The sequence below is a fragment of the Chenopodium album genome, chromosome 14 (genome assembly GCF_948465745.1).
Source record: "Chenopodium album chromosome 14, dcCheAlbu1.1, whole genome shotgun sequence".
Classification (NCBI taxonomy): domain Eukaryota; kingdom Viridiplantae; phylum Streptophyta; class Magnoliopsida; order Caryophyllales; family Amaranthaceae; genus Chenopodium; species Chenopodium album.
The window spans coordinates 14,813,137-14,837,066 of NC_137847.1; the positions used below are offsets into that span (position 1 = coordinate 14,813,137).

A 23,930-nucleotide genomic window follows, 5' to 3' on the forward strand; every position below is an offset into this window, starting at 1 on the left:
AAAAGAGAAGTGAAAATGGGACTAACATTTAATAAAGATGAAAGAACCGATTTTATTAATCTATTAAAAGAATTTATCGATGTATTTGATTGGTCATATGAAGATATGCCAGGCCTTAATAGAGAAATAGCTCAACACACAATTCCACTAATTCCAGGAATGAAACCTGTAAAACAAAAGTTACGTCGAATGAAACCCGACGTAGCCCTTAAAATAAAAGAAGAAGTACAAAAACAGATAACAGCAGGTTTTATCAGGATATCTAAATACCCCGAATGGGTCTCAAATGTAGTCCCAAATCCGAAGAAGGATGGAAGGGTACGAATGTGTGTCGACTATCGAGATCTAAATAAGGCAAGTCCAAAGGACGACTTCCCTTTGCCACACATCGATATTCTAGTAGATAATACAGCAAACCACGCACTTCTCTCATTTATGGACGGATACGCATGGGTATAATCAGATTCTCATGGCAGAAGAAGACATGGAGAAAACAACATTCATAACACCTTGGGGCACTTACTGTTACACGGTGATGCCATTCGGGTTGAAACACGCGGGTGCCACTTACCAACGAGCAGCAACTGCTTTACTGCATGACATGATGCATAAGGAAGTCGAAGTCTATGTAGATAACATGATTGTGAAATCAAAGGATCGCCCAAGGCATTTGGTATCCCTAAGAAAATTCTTTGAAAGGTTAAGAAAATACAACATGAGGTTGAACCCATCCAAGTGTGCTTTTGGAGTCACCTCAGGAAAACTCTTGGGATATGTCATTAGCTCTAGAGGAATAGAGATAGACCCAACCAAGATCAAAGCAATCACGTCAATGCCACCGCCCAAAACCGAAAAGCAAATTCGGGGATTCATTGGCCGGTTACAATACATAAGTAGGTTCATATCTAAATTGATAACAATATGTAAACCAATATTCAAGAAGCTTAAAAAGAATGTACCAGTAATATGGGACGACGAGTGTTAAAAAGCCTTTGAGAAGATCAAAGCCTACCTTGCTAATCCTCCCTTATTAGCACCAGCACTCCCAGGAATCCCTCTTAGGTTGTACTTAACAGTCACCAAAGAGACAATGGGGGATATGCTCGCACAAGAAGTAGAAGGAAAGAAGAACGCCATCTACTATCTAACTAAAAAGATGCTCGAGTATGAAATACGCTATACACCACTTGAGAAATTGTGCCTCGCATTAGTGTGGGCCACAACCAAGTTAAGACATTACATGCTCGTTCATACGGTCTTTGTAGTATCTCGAATGGATCCACTTAAATATCTCTTCCAAAAATCTACACTAAATGGGAGAATATCAAGATGGATATTCAATTTAGCCCAATTCGATGTAAGATTCATGCCCCAAAAGGCTATTAAAGGATCCGTGGTTTCAGATTTCTTAGCAGATTTCCCAATAGAAGATTCCACGCCTATACACGAGAATGATTTTTTATAGACGAAGACTTGATGGTCACAGAAGATGATACTTGGACTCTCTATTTCGATGGAGCCTCAAACCAAAAGGGATGTGGTGTAGGAGTACTATTGGTATCACCTAAAGAAGAACATGTTCCAATCTCCATAAAGCTAGATTTCGACGTTACCAACAACGTTGCAGAATATGAAGCATACGTGGTAGGCCTTGAAACAACATTAGTGTTGGGAGTAAAGAGACTTCGAATTTTCGGGGATTCTTCGTTGATCATCAATCAAATTTCCAAGAGATGGAAAGTAAGGAGTGAAATCTTGGCCCCTTACCAAACCTACCTGGAAACTCTCACAAATCAACTGGAAAAGGTAGAATACACATATCTACCTAGAGAGGAAAATCAATTTGATGATGCCTTGGAAAGACTAGCCTCAATGGTTAGGATTCCTACGGAAATTAAGCAAATGCCTTTAACAATAGAAAAAAGGCATAAACCAGCTTATATCCAAGCAATAGAGGATGATGAAGTAAGAAGAAGAAGAAGATGAAGAACCTTGGTATACAGACATCCTCAACTATGTCACAAAGGGAGAATATCCACCCGATGCTGACAAAAGAGCAAAATGAGCTTTAAGACTTTTGGCTTCCTAATATGTGCTCATCAACGACGAGTTACACAAAAGGGTACCTAAAGGTCGAGCTCTTCTATGTGTAGGCAAAAAGGAATCCCAAAGGACTATGAGAATAGTCCACGAAGGAGTATGTGGAACACACGTAAATGGCAAAATGCTAGTCCAAAAGATAATGCGCGAAGGACATTATTGGACTACCATGAATAGGGACTATCATCAATATGTCAAAAGATGCCCTATATGCCAAATATATGCTAACTTGCAACATGTTCCTCCGTCTCTCCTCTACACCTATACACCACCATGGCAACTCTAAACATGGGGAATAGATATCATTGGAAGAATTACTCCTCCATGAACAGAAGGCCATGAATACATATTAGTAGCAATTGATTACTTCACTAAATGGGTTGAAGCAAAATCATATGTAAAACTCACTGCAAAACATGTAGCATTCTCTATCGAAAGAAACATTATTTGTCGATATGGAGTCCCACATGAAATGATAAGTGACAATAATGGAACTCACTTTCAAGCAGAATGTGAAGAACTGTTACAAAAGTATGGCATTCAACACCATCATTCTTCTCCATACAGACCTCAGGCAAATGGTGCAATTGAGGCAGCTAATAAAAATTTAAAGATGATCATCGAGAAGATGATAGAAAATTACAAAGATTGGCCTGACAAACTCCACTTTGCTCTTTGGGGTTATCGCACGTCAATTCACTCGTCAACAGGAAATACGCCATTTTCTTTAGTCTATGGAATGGACGCCGTACAACCTGTAGAACTAGAAATACCTTCCTTACGCATTGCGTTGGAAAGTAAACTCGATGAAGTTGAATGGACTAGAGCAAGATATGAGGAGCTAATTATACTCAATGAAAAACGACTAGAAGCTCTACATTACGCAATGCTATCAAACTCGTATGGCTAGACACTTCAACAAGAAAGTCAAGACAAGAAACATCAAAGTAGGAGATTTGGTATTAAAAGCATTAAGGAAAAATGTGTTGGATCCAAGAGGCAAATTTAGACCCAATTGGTCTGGACCATATATTGTCAAAACCATCCTATCAAGAGTTGCTGCAAAATTAACTGATATGGATGGCAATGAATTCTTAAACATGACAAATCTTGACCAAATTAAGTGTTTTCATTGCTTTAATGGAAATTATAATGTAAATATTGATTTAATTTAGAAAGCTGACAATTGCATTAATAAAATAAAGTAAAATTGCATTATTGATGGAATTTAAATTAAAGCTTACAAAATAAATTAACTTAAAAATTAAAATTGTCTAATAAATTGAAAGTAAAGCAATGCTCTAATCTTTCTTCTCTTTCTTTGCTCTCTTCCAATTTTTGTCAGCTTCTTCTTCTTCATCCATTACTTTTGCTAGCAAGCATCCTTTAGAGGATCTGCATTCAATTTTGGTGTCAATAGTTTCTCCTTTAGCCATTACACCATGTTTCTTTTCTACCCACACTTTCTTTTTAGAGTCGACTTTTCTTTTCTCCTTACTCTTAGTAGTATGTTTCTTCTTAGGCATAACAGGAGTCTTGAATTCAACCTTGTCACCTAGGCGTTCCTTAACAAGAGCTTTCATGTTCCCAAGATGATGCTTCACATTGATCTTACTTTGAACTTTGTTCTGGTCCTTTTTAGATCTACCGAGTATCCATTGCTTCACATCTTTAGACAAAGAAGGAGAAACCTTTTAGGTAACAACTTCCCATAAAGGCCTAGCACTCCAATAATTATCAAACCTCTCCATGTCTTGTGAAACAGGAAATTCATAAGGGCGACAAAGATCACCAGAAGGAATAGTTCGAGCAAGGCCATACTGTCTTTTTATCCTGTAGGGGTAATAAAAGGTCAACTTTGATAATCTAGGAAGACGACAAAAGGGTTTCTTGTTGACACCAACCATCTTCTCAATTTTCCACCAAGGAATGACCCACTTGATCGCAAAATCACAAGAGGCAAATATTTTGCTCCACACCCGGTGGCCCATCTTTATGGAAAAGCGTTTTTTTCGCCTTACAAAATAGTTTGGCGTATACTTGTCATTGTTATCAGGAGGACTAATTAATTCTAGCCTCTCCGTTAACCACATCTGCAAAAATTCAATGCAAATAATTAGTATTACTATACAAAAATATAATTTTTTTATTTCGGTAATTAAAAATATTGTTTTTCTATCTGTAATAAAATTGGAGAACCTCGAAGAGGTGCTTTTTGATTTTTCTTTAATTCATCTAAACTAAGCATAGTTTCTCCAATGATTAAAGGCATTGGATTCCTCCCTGATTCAATTTGTTCCATGACAGATACTAAAATTGCTTGACCCTCACGAATATTACCACTAGTGAGGAGATATTGGCTAAACATGCAAAAGAGGAAAGCATTCCTACTATAAATATGAAAAGACTCAAAATATGGTCTATCGAAATAATGGCGTGCAAATTCTTTCAGATCAACTACATTTCTTTCTACGATAGTTGTTAGATCCCTGTCCTTAAGATTAAAGAAACGCTTAAAGTCTTTTTAATAATATTCACTCACATTAGGAATTACCGCAAGATCTAAAGAGGGGAAGCCTAGAATGACACCAAATTCTTCCGGTAAAGGACTAATTTCATCATAGCCTAGTCTAAAGCAATGAGTGTCTGTATCCCAATATTCTAAGGCAGTATGAATAAAATCTATATCTATGTCTACCCCCTTAATACCATAAATACCTCCCAAGTGAAAAAAGTCAAGCTCTTTTCTCTCCTTAGCAGTTAAAGACCGGCACCACTCACGAGTAAAATCACTAAAACTCTTAGACATGATCGCTTAATGAGAATTAAAACTATAACTTTTTGATTTGTTCGAAATATACAAAATCGGCAGATTTGAGGGCTATATATGCACAAAACTTGTACAATTCGAATCCCGAAAGGATTCGGAGAAAAAGAGATTAGCGCCAGGCGACAGGTGTAGCGCCTGGCGACAAGGCTTGTCGCCTGGCGCCAAAGGTGAGCGCTCGGTGACAAAAAGCCGACACGACGCCAGCTTCACGCACTATGCAAATCGTGTTTTTTTCCGACTATGACTCGATTTTGTACGTTGACTTTATGGTTTTTTGACCTATTCTCTCAAAGCCTTGTCCAACATTATCTCAAACACTCTTTTCGATTAAATTGAGCTTAATTAACTTTAGGCTTATTTTAGTCAAAGCTTATTTTATTTTTCATTTTTTCTTTTGGGGGAGAAAGTCGGATACACTCCATTGATAATAAAAATGACGGAATTTTTTGCGCAATATCGTCAAAATTAGTCACAATTTTTCACACTCACATGCACATAAAATGGAAAAATAAAAATGTAGAGATAAAATAAGCATAATAGATAAAAGTTTGAATATACAGCGCATCTAACATAGAGTCATATAATACAAACTAGCAAAGTCCTACAAAGTCAAATAAAAGTAAATACAGGTACAACTATGGTGCCCGAGGACGCAAATGAGGAGGAACTCCCAAAGCGTCAAAGAACAATGTAGATCATGGGGTATGCTCCTCACTAGCTCCAAGCTCACCCTGGCGCTGAATCGCTAACGGTTGAGGCTGCTGTGGCTGCTGCGACGACGAGCCAACCTCGTACGTCCCACCACCCCCTATAGGAGCCGATGCCATGCCTCCTTGCCCCGTCGGCCTAACAGGTGCACCCTCAGACGAAGAGCCCGAACCCTCCGATCTCTCGGTAGGAGCCGTCTCCGACCGCCCACCCTCGTCCTTGGAAGAGCTACGACGACGTCTTGAGCCAAACCCAGATCTCTCTCTACTAGCCTCGGGTCTCGTCCGATTATGTGGCGGAGGAATAGGCTGCCCCTGCAAAAATAAATCAAGTCAGATGCAAAAATAAACAAATAAAAACATGTGATAAGGATAAGAGAAATACCTCTATAGCAGTGTCGTCACGACGATAGGAGGCTCGGTCCCTCAATCTCACCAGCTGGTAGCGAAAGACGTCCATACCCCTCGCCATCCTCATTACCACCTCGCGAGTAAACTATCAAGAGACAAAGTCAGTAACAGTCAAAGATATATAAGTACACAATGAAAAATGACTCACCCAAGTCTGATGCTGAGGAATAGACTACTCGATGAAACGATGTTATGGAGGAGCCAGTGGAATCATCTCCTCGGCCGGACCATACACCCCCTGATAGGTAATAGATACCGGTGGAGGAACGAACTCTGCACGCGTATCCTGGAAAAATAAATCCAAATTATTAGTATCTACTTGGGGGCTATCTAAAGGACAAACACAGGAAACGAGGAATACCTCTCCTCCCTTTGGAAAAACAGGTGGTGGAGCCAGAAGCGGCACAACATCTCCCTATAACACTGCTCCACTCGGGCGTGAGTCCGCCATGGAGTACCCACTGGTGACCTACTCGCCAAAGTCCTCAATCTAGTCTGGTTAAACATGTGCCGAGGAGGGCGAGCAGGAACGACAAAAACCTTTGAGGAGTGCTGAATAGCCACTCTATCACCTATGTACACTACCGCATCGTACGTCCCCTGAAAGTACTGACGCTGAGCAGTGTACTGCGCAACAAGCGCAGGAATCTCTAGATTAACCCACGGCCGAAACACTACAGCAGGCTCCTACAAAATGCATATTCATGAGATGAAATCCTACTAAAAGGTACTAAGAGACAAGTATTCAAGGAACATACCGAGAGGATCAACTCTCGAACATGAGCGGTACTAGCCTGGTCATTGAGACGGCCTCCCTAATAGACAGCAAAGGGAAGCTCACGAGGGGTAGGTCTCGCCAACGCAAGAGACAGAAAGTACTCGTAGAACCATATCTACGGGGATAAAGAAGTGTCAATAAATGCTAACGCAAATCTAGAGATAACTTTAATAAAATAAAGTATACCTCTACGAGTCTCCAAAAGCTAGAGAGCGCGATATTTCCCTCGAAGGAACCATGACGACTGGAAAGTCGCAATCCGACTAGGACGTCCGCATAGGCCATGCTAGCCCAATCATACGACCCGACCATGTGAAGCTCGTGAAAAGCAGGTAAGTAGTAGAGTAAAACTCGACTACCTCTGTTAGGAGAAAAGGTCCCTAACAACAAGATAAGAGAAAAGTTGCGCACCCGCTGCTCTGGGGTGGCTGCACCATCATGAATAGCCGCCACGAGCGTGGACTGACAGATACATTGAGAGTTTAGATGCGTCGGCTCAGCCTCACTATGAGCCCGAATAGTGATAGGGCCCAACATCTCCAGTACCACTTGAGAAAAGACTGTGATCTTGCTATCAAATGGAAGCGCGACCGAACGAAACTCCAACCCTGTAATGAGACTGGAGTCGAAAGAGGTAACAGTCATCTCACCCCAAGGGAAATGGAAGGTGTTGGTGGTGTCCCAAAAGAACTCCACCAAAGCTCGAACCATATAACGGCTCGACCCGAAAGAATACAGAGCCCGTGCGGCTCGGAGCAGAGGAGTCAAGCCACAAGACTCCCACAATCTACGCAAACCCGTCATGATCGCGGAAGTAAGTATTGTACAAGGAATCGATAGCGTCGTTGCCAGAATCATGGCTACGAACTCTTCCACTGTGAATCCCATGACGAACACGCTCCGAGATGTGAAACTCGGGCGCAAAGTATAGAGTGCGCTCGTCCCACTCTGGGAAATCCCCTAGAGAAGAAGAGGTCCTTACGCCGGCATCAGCGGGATCGTCCTCCTGATGAGCCTCCCTAGAACGAGAGCCAGAGCCGCGTCGTTTAGTCATGCTATATTATGCAAAGCAACAAAAAATTAAGGGTTCCATAGTATCTAAGGTTCACCTAGCTGCATGATACTATGTTCGCCAAAAACAGAGTACGTAGTACTAAAAAAGAGCATGATTTCAACTCAAGCATAAATGGCAGTTTTCAGCAATCAAACAATTTCTTGCAATATTATGACAAATATTGTGACAAATTTGGCAAGAATGGCTAGCAAAAACACGAGAACCAAGTCACATTTTTCTCATGAATTCAAGGGGTTCAACAATGGCAATTTGCTTATTTCTTCACCAAATTGAGTAAAACAAGTCTTAAAATGCTCTAAAGATAATATATAAACATAATCAAGCAATTTCAAGGCATAAGATTCAACGAACAAAGAAAATTAAGCAATATAAGTTTTGAATTTCCCAAAAATTCGTGAACAATGCATGCAAAATTCAGCAAAACTGAAGTGAGTTTGAAGAAAACTTACATGGATCAGGAAACTAGATGAAATAAGCTTTGATTTACAAGAAGTTTGAGCAAATTTGGTGGACAAACGAGCAAGAACGATCGAATCGAAGTCTTCGAGCGCAAACACGAACAGCAGCAACAGCCACGGCCAAATAGAGAAGAAGGGGTTTTATTTTGGAAAACCCGACATCAGCGCCAGACGACGAGCTCGTCGCCTGGAGACAGAGCTGAATCCTGGCGACAGATCGTAGCAGCGTGCGCTGGTGCGGCGACAGGATGCGTGGCCCCCATAAATGATTATGCGGACCTTTTATAGCAATTTCGGGTTCCTTAGTACGCCAGTTAGCCCCTATAAGCAACTTGACATGATTAAGTAATCGGCTAGATTACAATCATAGTAAGTGATTGACCTGATAAATGATCGTCTCACTTAGCTTAAAGCGCCTAAACATTGGCTCATCGCAAAAATCACCGACGTAATGGTTCACAAGCAGCAAAATGCACCGACGTACTGGCACCGCGGTAATTTCAGCAAATATCACAACAGAAAAGTTCAAGCAAGCTTTGAGGATCAACAAGCGTTGGTCTTCGGTAATTTTCTTCGGAATATTATCACAACAACTGAGGATGACTTCAAGCGGAGTTATCTTCGACGGCGTTCCCTAGGATGTGGAAGGTTGTCAGACAACAGAGGATAGCTTCAAGCGGAGTTATCTTCGACAGCGTTCCCTAGGATGAGGAAGGTTGTCAGAAAACAGGAGTGTTCCCTAGGATGTGGAAGATGGTTATAAAACAGCGGAAATTGAAGGCAGCTGCAAGCGTAGCAGTCTTCAGGCGATATCCCCTAGCTTGAGGAAGATCGTCAAACAAAATCTGTTACTTCAGAGACGTGTACTCGACGGTGCAAGATACGAGTTTCTTAACTCTTTTATCTGTTTTAACTAACGCTAGTTTGCAGGTATCGGCGTTATAAGTGTGATTTAGGATCGTAGAATGTTATGAATCATTCTCCGTCCCTATCGCAACTTTGACTTTTCGTTTTCGAAACTTGCGTTTCTCCAAACTCAGTCAAAGTGGGGGCTTCTGTAAACACCCAAATGTGTCTCCCCAAAACCAAATCCAGTGATGAATACCTTTCGTGTCATTTAATTATCGAACGAAGTGAAAGTGTGAAAAGTCCAGTGATGACAATGTTTTTATTAAAATATTTCTTTTTCTGTTTTCAAAAATATTTCTTCTCTTACTCTATTTATGAAAAATAGTCAATCCAATTTTGTTTGGTCCATGTTAAGGGTCCAATAATAGTGTAGTTGGATTGGCCTCGAAAAGAGCTTTCCAATGATATATTATAAGCCCAATTTCGATGGATAATGAGTAAGTTATGGATTATATTAAATTGGGCTTGAAATGATTTTTATATGTGGCCCAATGATCTAGAGGAGGGCCTATTAATTATTATTCCTAAAGTTATTAGGATTGATTTTAATCTTCTAGAATATTTAGAAGGTTCCTTTTAATTCTAATGGTATTAGGATTAATAATTATATTTTTAAAGAGTTTTATTTGGAATAAAATAAGTGTTTTATGATAAACCTATTTTTAATTTGATAAACACGGAATTTGCTGCTTAATCATGTTAAGAAGAGGATTCCGTACAAAAGCGCATTTTATCTTTTATATTAGCGCCAAACGACAAAGCCTGTCGCCTGGCGCTAGACTTGTCGCCTGGCGCTAATGTCTGTTTCCTGGCGACAGATTCCAGTTTTATTTCGTATAGAACTTGGAGTAGTTTCTATCGTTTCCGGACTGTTTTCTTATAAATAGGGGTCGTATCTTCCCCGTTTTTAATCATCAATAATCAATTATAATCAACAATCATCAATCTCTCTCTTTCTCTCTCTAAAAGCTAGAAGCTTTCCTTCTCTCTCTATTCTTTTTCTAAACCTTCCCTCTCACAAAATTCCACGTTCACATGTTCTAGACACACCTAGCCAAATTCGAAGTTGCCTTCGACCTAGACATGAAAGGTTGAATATTTCTGAGGGTTTGGTCCCAAATCTTTATTTCAATTATTTAATTTTATTATTTAATTGTTTGTTTATAATTTTCCTTGAAGTTACTAACGTGTGTATTTTGGTATTAGAAAGAGGTACAAGGCATCGAAGTAAGTAATTGCTTTAATGGTTATATTGATATAGGAATCATGCTAAGATTACTTTGTTAATTCCTAGTATCATGTTAGGATGTTTTATTGCTTCCTAGTATCATGTTTAGGGTTAACTAATATTTTTGATATTATGTATGTTTATGATGCTTCCTATTTCTTTCTTAATATCATGTTAGTATCATGTTAGGGCTAAAGCTTTGATCTTTATTTCTTAGTGACATGCGAGGGTTTGTTATTAATCTTGTTAGTATCATGCCTAGGATCTTACTATTATTATTAAGCTTTGATGAGATTATTATGATGATTGTTATTATGTTGCTTGATATATATTATTGTTATTGCTTGATCACGCCCTCTCTTGCTGGTTTATAGGAAATTTATACTTGTAATCACGCTTAATAAGATAATTAATAATCTTGTTTAGGCTAAAATGGTTATAATTCAAGTGATCGCCAATAATAGTTTTGTTTGTGCATTAAATTCAACCAACATAGATTAAACAGGTTTAGGGTTAACCTATTTATTGTATGTTAGTTAGAAAGCGCACATGAGTACGAGAAGAATAAAGTAGAGGCCTATTTAGGGCAGGTTCAATCTCTTTTAGGTTGGATTTGTACCTTCATCCCTGAACTTCCAGTCATGGTTCCAGACCTATTGGAGTTAACGATCTCCTAGATCGTTAAGGGGCGTAACCTTCACCCTGTGAACGGTTTACATGTTCCTAAAACTTGTTGGCGATTCTTTTACTCTAGCTTCCTTCCCTTTGGATACCACCATGCTTAAGTGTATGATCACAGTGGGGCTCAAGTGTAGGATGCTGGAAATATTCCCAACAATAAGCATCGTAAGGTAATGCCCTTCTCAAATTCCAGCATACCCCTGGTTGGGATGGGTAGGCCCACCACTTCATTTTTGCTTAGGTCCGAGCTAAGTCAGTGGGGGGGCCTCCATTACCTTGGTGGTAGGGGTTAAAGTTTCGTAATTGGTTTGGATTTTGGCCCAATCCAAATCCAAACCGAATTAGTTCAGTTTTGAATTTTCCACACCGAATTTAATATAACACTTAAAACTAAAAGAATAATTAATGCAAAATTTCAGAGACAACATCATCTAACTTTTAAATCTTATTTCTTCAATTCCCAAATTTTAAATTAAAGAATCATGCAAAAACACAACTAATAGGATGAGAAAGATACAAGGGATAAGATTAACATGCACTACGTACAAACTTTTGTTGAAGTTTTGGAAATCTGGGTTTGTACGTATGTGAATTTTATTTTTTGTAATTTTTTTTCCCGAAATTGAAGAACATTACAATTGAGATGTATGATGAGTGATGACTGGAGAAAGAGGAGAAAGAAAGTTTAGAGTGAGAGACGAATTTAAAAGTGGCAGATGAAAGGGAGGAAAAATGGGTCTGGGTTTTAATTAAAATTATAAGATGAACCACAGAAGATTTGGGCTTATAGGAAAAATTAACAATAAAGGTTCCAACTATGAACGATTTTCTTTAAAAGGTCTCACCTTTCAAATAACTAAGGACGGTCCCAACTATAACAATTTCTTCTGAAAACAGTTATATATGACTTGTTACTTGTTAAACCGGTAATATTTTTTAATTACAATACTTTACTCTCAATCTATTTCCTTTCACAGCGTACTTACCACAACTCCTCCTACTCTCCACTCTTCATCTCCATACTTTAACCAACAGTTCACCGCCTCAATCGTCACCGCCATCATTCTTCTTCTACCTCCATTTATCTCCTCCTCTTATGAAATATGAGTTGACTAGCTCGATTATAGCTCGCTAAAATGGTGACTCTCGACTCAAATCCATTTTACCCTAATTCCCCAAACTCACTCACAACACTAGTACAAAACTAACCTAAGGTAACACCACATGGTATCACTTTCAAAGCTAGACACATAACTAATTTATAAGTAACACTATTGTAACACTTTGACATTTTGTAACACTTGATTGTAAAACTTTGATATTAAGTAACACTTGATTGTAACACTTTAAAATAGGTAACATTGTGTGGTAACATTAAGAGGTGTTACTTATTTATGGGGAAAAAATAAATTAAACTTAACTTTCAATAAAAATAAGTGTGTTAATTAATTCCTAATTTTAACAATTCATTTATCTGCTGCTAGCTAAGTTTTTTATTATTATTATTATTATTATTATTATTATTATTATTTTTTTTTTTTTTTTTTTTTTTTTTTTTTTGATTCGAATGAGGATCAAGTCCAAATTAAAGAGAAAGAAAATACAACTCAAAGCAAAGAAACCAAAAACACTAACAACTAAAAAAAAAACAAAAAAACACCTTAATTAGCTAGGTCTATTATTATTGCCGCCAAAGGAAAATAAAAAAATACTAAGTGAAATTTGGAGCAAAGTTAATTTCAAAACCGCTTAATTCATGAGTGAATTTGTTCGAAACCGCCAAAGTAAAAAAATAACACAAAATCGAATTTCATCCTCCCAGAGCCATCGACAATATTGACCTAAGTGTATTATACCAGTTCAATCGTTGATATAAGGTATTGATCAGAAAATCAATCATTGTCTTGAGCGTGATATTGGGTATTATCGAAATTGTGCTTCTGATTCCAGGTATGCGCTGAATTTTGTTTTCAATCTTAATTTATTTGGTTATTTATTCATTAATTTTCAAGAACCTATGCAAATCAATCATTTAAATTTTTTTATAATTGAATTCTGAACTTAAGTTTTTAGATAGATTACATGCAAATTCGTGCAGTGTTTGTAAATTGAATTCTGATGTCACTTTGAACTAATTTACTGAATTTTGAAGATGTAATTATGTTCGTTAGTGTTATTAATTATAATCCTTGTTTGGGTTTCTGCTTATTGGAGTATTCGTGAGGAACATTGCAATTTCAAAGGTTTTGATTGTAAGATCAAAATTGCAATTTTGGTGTGCTGGGATAGTTTATGATGCTTGAAATTCACCAGTATTGATTATAATTACAGTGTTCTGCATCCTTTTCCCCTTCCAAACTGGTGCATGTACATTCAGTTGCATTCTTCTACGGCTTGAAACATGATTTTCATTTTATATGTATGCATGTATATATGCTTGGCTTGGTGTGATGTGCAATCGAATGAATATAAAAACAAAAGATGTAATTAGTCAAATTAGCTTAGGGTAATTGGCCCTGAAATCCAAAAGTAATCATACTAACAACGAGTTTTAAAGAATTCCATGTCTTTTGGAAACTATTTATCCAGAGTTCGTATCCGTATTTGATTCATTGTGTTTTATAGGGTAATAATTGACATAGGTAATCATGTGTTCTTGGCTTCTCTCTTTGTGGTTTGGCTTAAAACCTTTGGCAAAGTCTTTTTAAGTTCATTCAAATATTCGGGGCGGTCCACTTTATTGTGGCATATCATTTGTAGGTCTGTGGTATGAGTTTGAGAGGGCATAGGTTATAGCTATTTTGGTTGTGGCGTGATGTCTTAATGTTAACAATAAGTTTATAGTACTTACTCATCATTTTATTAGCCAAGCAAAGTAGCATGGTAAGGTAAAATTGACGAAAAAAGTAGCTAATTATTAGTTTGATCTGTTAACAGTAGCATGCAAAGGTACTTGTAGTTATTCCGTACTGAAGATGAGATGGTAGTAACCTAAATACAGAAAATCAGTCCCCAAAATTTAAGTTATTTTCTTCTCTTATATAGCAGTCTTCTTTTCTTTAAATTCACTTATTTTTATATTTTGATAAAGGAGACAAAATGAGTAGTTGGACCGACTTCTTACAATCTAGTAATGAGTATGAGAAAGGTGTAGAGGATTATTTAGATAAAGCGTTTTCTACACGAGCAATTTGAGATCAAATTACTTATCCGTGTAAGGTGTGGTTTCACCGCTTTTGGCATCGTAGAGAGACAGTGTTTAATCATTTGATTGCGAATGGGATCGAGCCTGGCACTAAAGGATGGCATTGTAATGAAAAGGGCATGTCATCAACATCAAATGCCGAGAGGGATGTTGAAGATATGCATGATGATATTGAACGTTTGATATATGATGTTCATAGAGATGTGGCAGAAAGGTATGAAGGGGTTGGAGATGAGCCCAATGATGAGGCTAATAAGTTCTATAAGTTAGTTGAAGATGGAAAACAAGACCTATACCCCGGGTGCAAAAAATTTTCAAAGCTATCATTTCTTATTCATTTTTACCTATTGAAGTGTACTCATGGGTTAACTAATGTAGCAAGTTTAGATTTTTTAGAGCTTTTTCGAGAAATGTTACCAGATGCGTCCAATTTGCCTAACTCTTTTAATGAGGCAAAGAAATTGATAAAAGATCTAGGCCTTCATAATGACAAGATTGATGCATGTCGTAATGATTGTATGCTATATTGGAAGGAGCATGAAGCTGCCATGTCTTGCCATGTTTGTCATGCTCCAAGGTGGAAAGAAACACAAAGTGAAAACCAAGAAGATATTAGCAATGAGCCATCTAAAAAATTGCATCAAGTCCCTACAAAAGTTCTTTGGCATTTTCCTCTTAAACTAAGGCTTCAAAGGTTGTACATGTGTTTAAAAATAGCAGAGCTAATGAGGTGGCATGGTGAAGAAAGAAAGAAAGATGGGTTATTAAGGCATCCCACTGACGGTGAGGCGTGGAAAGAGTTTGACCAAAAGTACCCTGATTTTGATAATGATACACGTAATGTTCGTTTGGGGCTTGCAAGTGACGGATTTAATCCATTTCGAACTATGAGCACACAACATAGTACATGGCCTATTGTTTTAATTAATTACAACTTACCACCATGGCTGTGTATGAAGCCAGAATTCTTAATGTTATCCCTTCTTATTCCCGGGCCCACCTCTCCTGGAAATGACATTGATGTCTACCTTCAACCATTGGTTCAAGAACTTAGAGATTTGTGGGAGTATGGGTTGGACACCTATGATGCAAAGAAGCATCAAACATTTAAGATGCGTGCAACTTTACAATCAACGATCAGCGACTTTCCAGGTTATGCTATGCTATCTGGTTGGAGCACCAAAGGGAAGTTTGCATACCCTATTGTCACTACGAGACTGATCATCATCACTTGAAAAATAGTAATAAATCCTGCTATTTGGCTCATCGTTGATGGTTAGATGAAAATCATCCTTGGCAACATGATATGGAGTCTTTTGACGGGGAAAAGGAAGAGAGGACATCTCCAGATACTTTAACAGGGGATCAAATTTCAAGCTTGTTGGAAAACTGGGAAAACAAGTTTGGAAAGTTACAACCAAAGAAGAAATATGTAGATTGTCCATGGAAAAAGTCTTATGTCTTCCACACTTTGCCTTATTGGAAAGATTGTGGGTGCCGTCATCATTTGGATGTCATGCACATCGAAAAAAATGTTTGTGATAATGTGCTGGCAACTTTGTTAGACGTACCTGGCAAGTCAAAAGATCATCATAATGCTCGATTAGATTTGCAAGAAATGGGTATAAGGGAAGAACTACATCCTATAGATGTTGGTGATGAGCGGTATGTTTTGTTGCCCAAAGCATCATTCTCAATGACGAAGGAAGAGAAAAGCATATTTTGTAGTGTTTTGAAGAAGGAAAAGTTCCCCCAAGGTTGTGCATCAAATATTGCAAGGTGTGTGCAAGTGAAGGAGGGGAAAGTATCAGGGTACAAGAGTCATGATGCTCATATAATAATGCAACACCTGCTTCCGTCAGCAATTAGAAAAACTTTACCAAAGCATGTTGCTTTACCTCTTATGAGATTGAGTGGCTTTTTTAGAGAAATATGCAAGAGAGTCATCAATAAAAAAGATTTGGATCACCTTCGAGCACAAATTGTTGAGACTCTTTGTGAACTAGAAAGAATATTTCCACCCTCTTTTTTTTACATAATGGTCCACTTACCGATTCATTTGGTAGATGAAATAAAGCGTGGTGGACCAGTTTGTAATTGGTGGATGTACCCCATAGAAAGGTACCTCGGAAAGTTAAAATCATACGTTAAAAATCGATGTCGCCCTGAGGCTTCTATAGCGGAAGATTATTTGGCTTAAGAGTGCTTGATATTCTGCTCTAGGTATTTGAATGCTAGTGTAAAGAAGCGGTCTAAGTGGTTTAACAAAAGTCAAGAGAAAACTAATGAAGTTGATGAAGAATCACCTTTATTCCTTAAGGCTGGTTATCCTCTTGGGAGGAAAAAGAAAGGGAAGAAGAAAGGGAAGTCATACACTCTTGACTCAAACACAATGACTCTAGCACATCGTTATGTATCGTTTAATTGTGAAGATGACCAAGTTGAGAATTACATCAAGTGAGTAATGTTTCAATTATCTTTTTCCATTGTGTTTGAATTTATATTGTTTTATTACCTTACTTATATGGTTGTTTAATACTACGAAGGGAACATGAAGATTTTGTAAAGAAGAAGTCTAGAGATAGATGAAAAAGAAGGTGGAAAGAGGCACAAGAGCATAGCAATGAATTCATCGAGTGGTTTAGAGGAAAGGTTGAGGTGGATAATGTCCCGGATCATATCAAGTGGCTATCAAAAGGTCCTTCTAGTGTTGCATGGAGCTACTCCGGATATTTTTGTAATGGATATAAGTTCTACACAAGAGATCATGATGAAAAGTGTAAAACTCAAAATAGTGGAGTCTCTTTGACAGCTTTGACTCCAAAGCTTCGCGAGTAGCAAGGATCACAATCCCGTTCTTGGTGATGTCACATACTATGGGATTATAAGGTCGATAATTGAGATAGATTATTGGAGTGCTTTCAGTGTTGTGTTATTCGAGTGTGATTGGTTCCCTGTGGAATTAGATGATTATGGACTCACTCGTGTTAACTTCAAGAAACTCTGCTATAAAGATGATCCTTTTGTCTTGGCATCACAAGTGCATCAAATGTTCTTGTAATACCCCGTATTTTTATACGTATTTTCCTAATTAATTAATTAATTATTATTTTCTAAAAAGGGTATTTTAGTAATTCAACTTACTATTTAAATCTTGGAGCCAAAATGATATTTGAATTTTGGCGCCAAAAGTATTTTAAAAACAAATTATTATTTTGGATAAGATTTATCATCCATTTATCCTATTTTAAAAATCGGATTATTTACATATTTTGGATATTTTAATTAAAGCAAAATAATTTTTTTAAATAATTAATTATTATGGCCGAAATTACCTAATAACTAGCTAGGATTTTCGGATTTTCCATGTATGGAAAATCTGATTTTTCTTGGTTATTTTGGTAAATAATTGGTATTTAATTAATTAATTATGATTCTATATTATTTATACAATTATTTTATTCCTTAAAAACCGAGCAAAATATTCCTAAATATATCTAGAGGAATCCGAAAATTTGAGCTATGGTAAGCTCCATATTTTCGGCCCTCATGAAATATTTTGGGGGAATTTAATTGGTAAAATTATATTTTTAATTATCTCCCAAAATCTCCTATTTTCCTTAATTCTAATTCTCCATCTTTTTAATATCCAATCATCATATTTTCTTGCCATTCATTCTTCTTAATTATTCCCCAAGTAATTCCAATTTCCTTAATATTTTTCATGAGATACATACATTCCATATTCAATTATACACAATCTCTTTAATATCAAAACTTTCCTTAATTCTTTTATTCACTTCTCCAAGTAATCCCTTAAACCCTACTTGCCATAATTCTTCCCACATTCTCTTTCTATAATTCTTGCATGAGCTAGCCTATAAATACCCCTCCATACCTCTGACATTCTTCACACCAATTCTCTTCTATTCTTCTCCTCTTTTTACACAAATCATTCCGTTTATCTTTGAAGCCAATTATCGGGCACTTCTGGTCATTTTTTGGGGTATTGCTGTTTCACAAAAGATTGTTTCTCTCGAAAAATCCTTGAGGTTAGGCTCAAGAATGACCCAATTCGGAGTTATATCGAAGGGATTATAGCCTCTGCAAGTTCTACCTATTCTTTCCAACGAAAATCCAATTCTTCTCTTTTCCTTGGTTTCTTATCTTTTCTTCTTATCTTCTCTTATTCCATTATTATTATTATTATTATTATTATTATTATTATGGGGGATTTATAAAAATTATTATGAGTAGTTTTAATTATATAAAATTAGATTTTTAATGATGTTTATGAAAACTAATTTTAAAGGTTCATGTACATATAGTTGGGGGTTTTTAATTTAATTTTTGTGATTATTTGTTAACCTTATATTAATTAAGGTTATATTTATTTGTAGGGTGTTTTTTTATCAAGCTACTTGAGAGTTCTTTTGAAGTGTTTTTGGCTAAGCGAGGATCAAGGTACGTTAGGTGGTTAGATACCTTGAAAAAAAGATTGGTTTGAATAAGCATGTTTGAATGATTTCTTGTGATGATTGAATTAAATTAAATTGAATTATGATTTATGAAATAAAAGTGTGTTTAAATAAATTGGTTTTAATAAATAAATTGGAGTATTGATTTTATATCATGTTTTAAATGAATTAATTATTATTCATGTTTTAAAAAGGTTTGATATTGAAAGCATGTTGAATTTAATAAAGGAGTTTGAATTAATTGGAATTATTGGATTCAAAAGAGGATTTATTGAATCATTGAATTAAATTTATTATTAACGCTTTATAAGCATGTTGGTAATCCCACTATGCGGATTTGGTTTATTGATAAGGCCTTGGACTTTGTATGATCGGGTCTTTCTTCAAGAATAGCTTTGTTAGATAAGGAGACTAGCTTGGGGGGTGTGCACACTTGGGAGAGGAATTGGTTTAATTGGTTTATTATGGAGGAATTGGTTTTAATATGAGGAATTGGTTTTAAAATAATTGGTATTGGTTTTATTAAATATTGATATTGGAATACTGAGAATTGGTTTTAAAATAATTGGTATTGGTTTTATTGAATATTGATATTGGAATATTGAGAATTGGTTTTGAATCATGAGTTGGAATTATTGGATTAATTATTGGAATTGATTTCAAAAGCATGTTTGCAAATAAATTGAGTTTAATTTTCTTGCACTTATCGTACTTAGCATATTTTGCTAACCTGTATTTCTTATTTGTTTTGGTTCACCCTGTTTACCGCAATGGTAAGCAGTGTTATTTCAGGTGGAGTGAATAAATTGATGCATTGGAGTCCCGAGATTTGGTTTCATCTAAATTAGGAGTTTTGGTCTTGTATTTAATTTGAGTACTCATGACATTGATTTCTATTTATATTTATTGTTAATAAAGAAGAGTTTTGAAGTTTTCGCTGCAAAGTATTGGTTTTGTTTAGTAAGTTTGAGTAGCCTTGCGTAATCACGTGGCGGTAGTACGCCTAAGTCTATCTCTATGGTATAATTATACGTATTATACTAGTATTTCCGTAGAGGGAGATTTGGGGGTGTTACAAAGTGGTATCAGTTTTCAAGGTCCTAAAAATATTAAAATTGGAATAGTAATTAAAATTGTGGGTAGACTTAAGAGGGCATATAGGATAGATAGAGTTTCGCATTTGTGTGAGAGTCAAAAGCTTTATTTTTTATATAAAACTATTTTCCTATTTGTGGAAAGATGAATGAGAAAAGGATGCTCGAGTTTTCTACGGAGGCCTATAATGGGTACGACTCTCTGTCTAGGAAAGGCTCTCCTCAACGTCATAGGTAACTTTCCTGGGAGACACAAGCTCGACCGTCCTACAATCATGATTCAAGTACATATTTATTATTTTCGAAAATAAAAAGAATTGAAATTATTTGAAACTTGAGTATGCGATTATGTGTGCATTAAAGTTGGTGTTAAAACACCTTGAAGTGTGTATAGGGGGTCCGAAATTTTGGAGTGTTACCCTTGATTGGGTGATTTTGAGTTATACTAGTTTATTGAGTTATGAATTGCTTATTGCAAATGGATCTTGAATTGGATTGTTTGTGTGATTTGGCATTTAATTAGTTGTTTTGCATGTGTGTGTGAAACAGATGGAAAAGATTGATCAAATGAGACATCAATATTTTGACATTCATTACTTAAAAGATAGTGGAGTCACAGTTAGTGAGTTCATGACTGGAATTTGTACTTTGGCCTTAACCCTTTGTGAGAAGTATGGTGAGGAAGCCTTGACCCAACAACCTTGGATGGTCCTTTTGGCTTTAGCCCATTTACCTAGGATTAATAAATACCAACCTCTCTTTGACAAATATGGGGATGTGATCAAGGAAGATGGAACAATGTGGAATGAGAAGCATCATCATGAAGGGAAGTGGTTGGCAACCATGTCTAGCCTTAAGAGGGACTTGCACTATGTGGAGCACAAGTATGAACCTAGGAGGAAAGTTGTGAAAATTCCCACGATCCCAAAAGATAGAACCTTTGGACCTAATGACCAAATGTACTTCTTAAATGCCCAAGTACCTTTTTCATACCCAAAGAAGCGACATGAGTATGTGGAATCTAGTGATGAGTCCATACCACCTCTTGGTAGGAGCAAACATTACCGTTCTCTTAGCCAAACTCCAAGCTATGAATCTTCAGAATAACCTAGCCCAAAAGTCCATTTCCATGTTGCAAAAAGGCCCAGAACTCGTTCACAAACTGCAAAAGAAAGAGCCCAAAACCCCAAAGCTTCTTCAAGCCAACCTCGTGGGGATGTAAGCCCAACAAAAAGCCCAAGTTACACTCCTGGCCCGGACAGAAATATAAGTAAATCTGGGTCAAGCTCATCAGGCCTTATTCCAAGCTATAGTGGTTATAACCCAACTCTCATGGCCGAACCAAGTAATAGAAGTGAGGATCCGGATTATGATCCTATTGAAGATGGTTATGCTCATAGTGTTATTTTATTGATTGATTTTTAACTATGGTTTTGTTTAATGTCTCAATAATTGTCCTAAATGACAAAGTTGTATTTTCATTAATTATTAATGAAATAACATGAATTATTTGAAATTTCTCTATGTTGTTAAGTGAATTAAATGCTTATATGATAAACCTTGTTTTAATTTTCAAAGTGTGATAATTAAACCCAGGAAGTATGTCTCTAAGAATTAGGAATCAGTTAAGGAGTAAGCGCACTGGTTCCAAAGTTGGGAAGGTCCTTAAGCAGTTAGCCCATATTACTGAGAACATCACGAAAGTGGTGAAAAGGGAACATCGAAATCCCGAGCTTGATTCCTATAATGAAGTCTTTAAGAGGGTAGCTGCAGCTAATCCACCTGTTTACTTGGAAAGGGAGGACCCAGCCAGCCTTGAAAACTGGATTAGGGAGTTTGATAAGTTGTTTGATGCTATCAACTGCCCAAGTGAGCTGAAGGTGAACAATGGGGTTTACTACCTGAGGGAGGAAGCTGATTTATGGTGGGCCCAAAGAAAAGATGAGCTGTTGAAGAAACCAAACTTTGGGTGGGATGAGTTTAAGGAAGTCTTGAGAGAAAAGTTTTACCCTTCCTACCTGAGAAAGCAGAAGTGCATGGAGTTTACCAACCTAAGGATGGGGAACATATCAATCAGTGAATATTACAACAAGTTCATTGAGTTGATGAGGTTTTCCCCGGAAGTAGTCCCTACTGAAACCATCAAAGCTTAGAGATTTGAGCAAGGCTTAACCTTGACCCTCCAAGGGAAGCTAGGGGGAGTGACCTTTGAGACTTTGGATGAAGTTTATGGTCGTGTAGCCCATCTGTACGGAATTAAGGGGAGAGAGATGGAGCAGGTTGGAGAGAAAAGGAAGAACCCGGACTCTTTTCATGGGGGTGAAAAGAGGCACAAGCCCAATGGGAATTACCAAGGGAATTCTGGTGATAGGAGGGACAACAAGGGAAAATTTGGGAAGGGAAATGGAGGCCAGTCGTCCAACCATAAGGGGAATGGGAACCAAAGGGGTGAGAAACCCAAGAGGAGGTATTTCTGTAAGCGGTGTAAGAAAGACCACCCAGGGAAGGACTGTGAGGGAAACCCAGTAACTTGTCATTACTGTCAGAAGTTGGGACACCGTGAGTACGAGTGTTTCAAGAAGGAAGCTGATGTTAAGTCTGGGAAGGTGAAAGAGTCTAGTGCACCTAGCAAACCACCTCAGTCTAGTGGACCTACAACCAAGGCTAGAACCAGTAGCGGTGCGGGAAGTGCCCCAAAAGGTCGTGTGTTCGTGATGAATAGCCGTCAGGCTGAGTCTGCTAATGATGTGGTAATTGGTGTTTTCTTTATAAGTTCTTCTCCTGTGAGAGTCTTGTTTGATTTAGGGGCGTCGCATTCTTTTATTTCTAAGAAAGTAGTTGGGAGTCTCGGTTTAGAGAGTCCTGAGTCAGTTTCTCTAGATGTGTCAATCCCGTCTAGGGAAGTGAGGAGTTGTTCGAGATTGTTTTTGAGTTTGCCTATTTCCATTTCTAGGGTAGAATCTCTGGCTGATTTGATCGAGTTCGATTTGAATGACTTCGATGTAATTCTGGGTATGGATTGGTTGGGAAAGTATGAGGCAAGGATTGATTGTGCGGCTGAAAAGGTCACCTTAACTAGCCCAAGTAAGACCAAAGTGGCATACAAAAAGGAATGGAAAAGCTCAGGGTCGAGAATTGTGTTTGCAATGCACCTACAGAGGCTGGTTAAGAAGGGTTGTCCATTGTTTTTGTGTAGTGTTCAAGAGATTGAAAGTGAGGAAAAGAAAAGCGAGGAGAGTATTCCTGTGGTAGAAGAATTTCCAGATGAGATTCCGGGTATGCCACCAGTAAGGGATGTTGAGTTCACTATCGAACTAGTGCCTGGTACTGGACCTATTTCTAAGGCTCCATATAGGATGGCTCCAGCCGAGTTGAGGGAGTTGAAGACTTAGTTGGATGATTTGTTGGAAAAAGGTTACATTAGACCTAGTTCATCACCCTAGGGAGCCCCAGTATTGTTTGTGAAGAAGAAGGATGGAAGTATGAGGTTGTGTATTGATTATCGGGAGTTGAACAAGGTAACAATGAAGAATAAGTATCCATTACCAAGGATTGATGATTTGTTTGATCAGTTGAAAGGACCAGGGGTATTCTCAAAGATAGATTTGAGATCGGGTTATCACTAGTTGAGAATTGCAGAGCAAGATATTGCAAAGAGTGCTTTTAGGACTCATTATGGTCACTATGAGTTCACAGTTATGCCATTTGGTTTGACCAATGCACCTGCAGTGTTCATGGATTTGATGCATAGGATCTTCAGGCCATACTTGGACAAGTTTGTGGTAGTGTTTATTGATGATATTTTGATTTATTCAAAGGATGAAGAAGAACATAAGGAGCATTTGAGGCAAGTGTTATCATGTTTAAGGGAGCACCAGTTGTATGCCAAGTTGTCTAAGTGTGAATTTTGGTTGGAGAAAGTAGCATTTCTGGGCCATGTGATTTCCAAGGACGGAGTTGCAATGTACCCAAGCAA

At 37.5% G+C, this 23,930-nt stretch overlaps 1 protein-coding gene across 1 annotated transcript; it reads left to right on the top strand.

Moving 5' to 3' along the window:
- Nucleotides 1-12,933: 12,933 nt before the first annotated feature.
- Nucleotides 12,934-15,617, top strand: LOC145577833 (uncharacterized). Its single transcript, XM_081635267.1, has 3 exons — nt 12,934-12,961; nt 13,055-13,127; nt 14,426-15,617. Exons 1-3 carry the CDS (start codon nt 12,934-12,936, stop codon nt 15,615-15,617), a joined length of 1,293 nt encoding a protein of 430 aa, XP_081491393.1.
- Nucleotides 15,618-23,930: the final 8,313 nt, after the last annotated feature.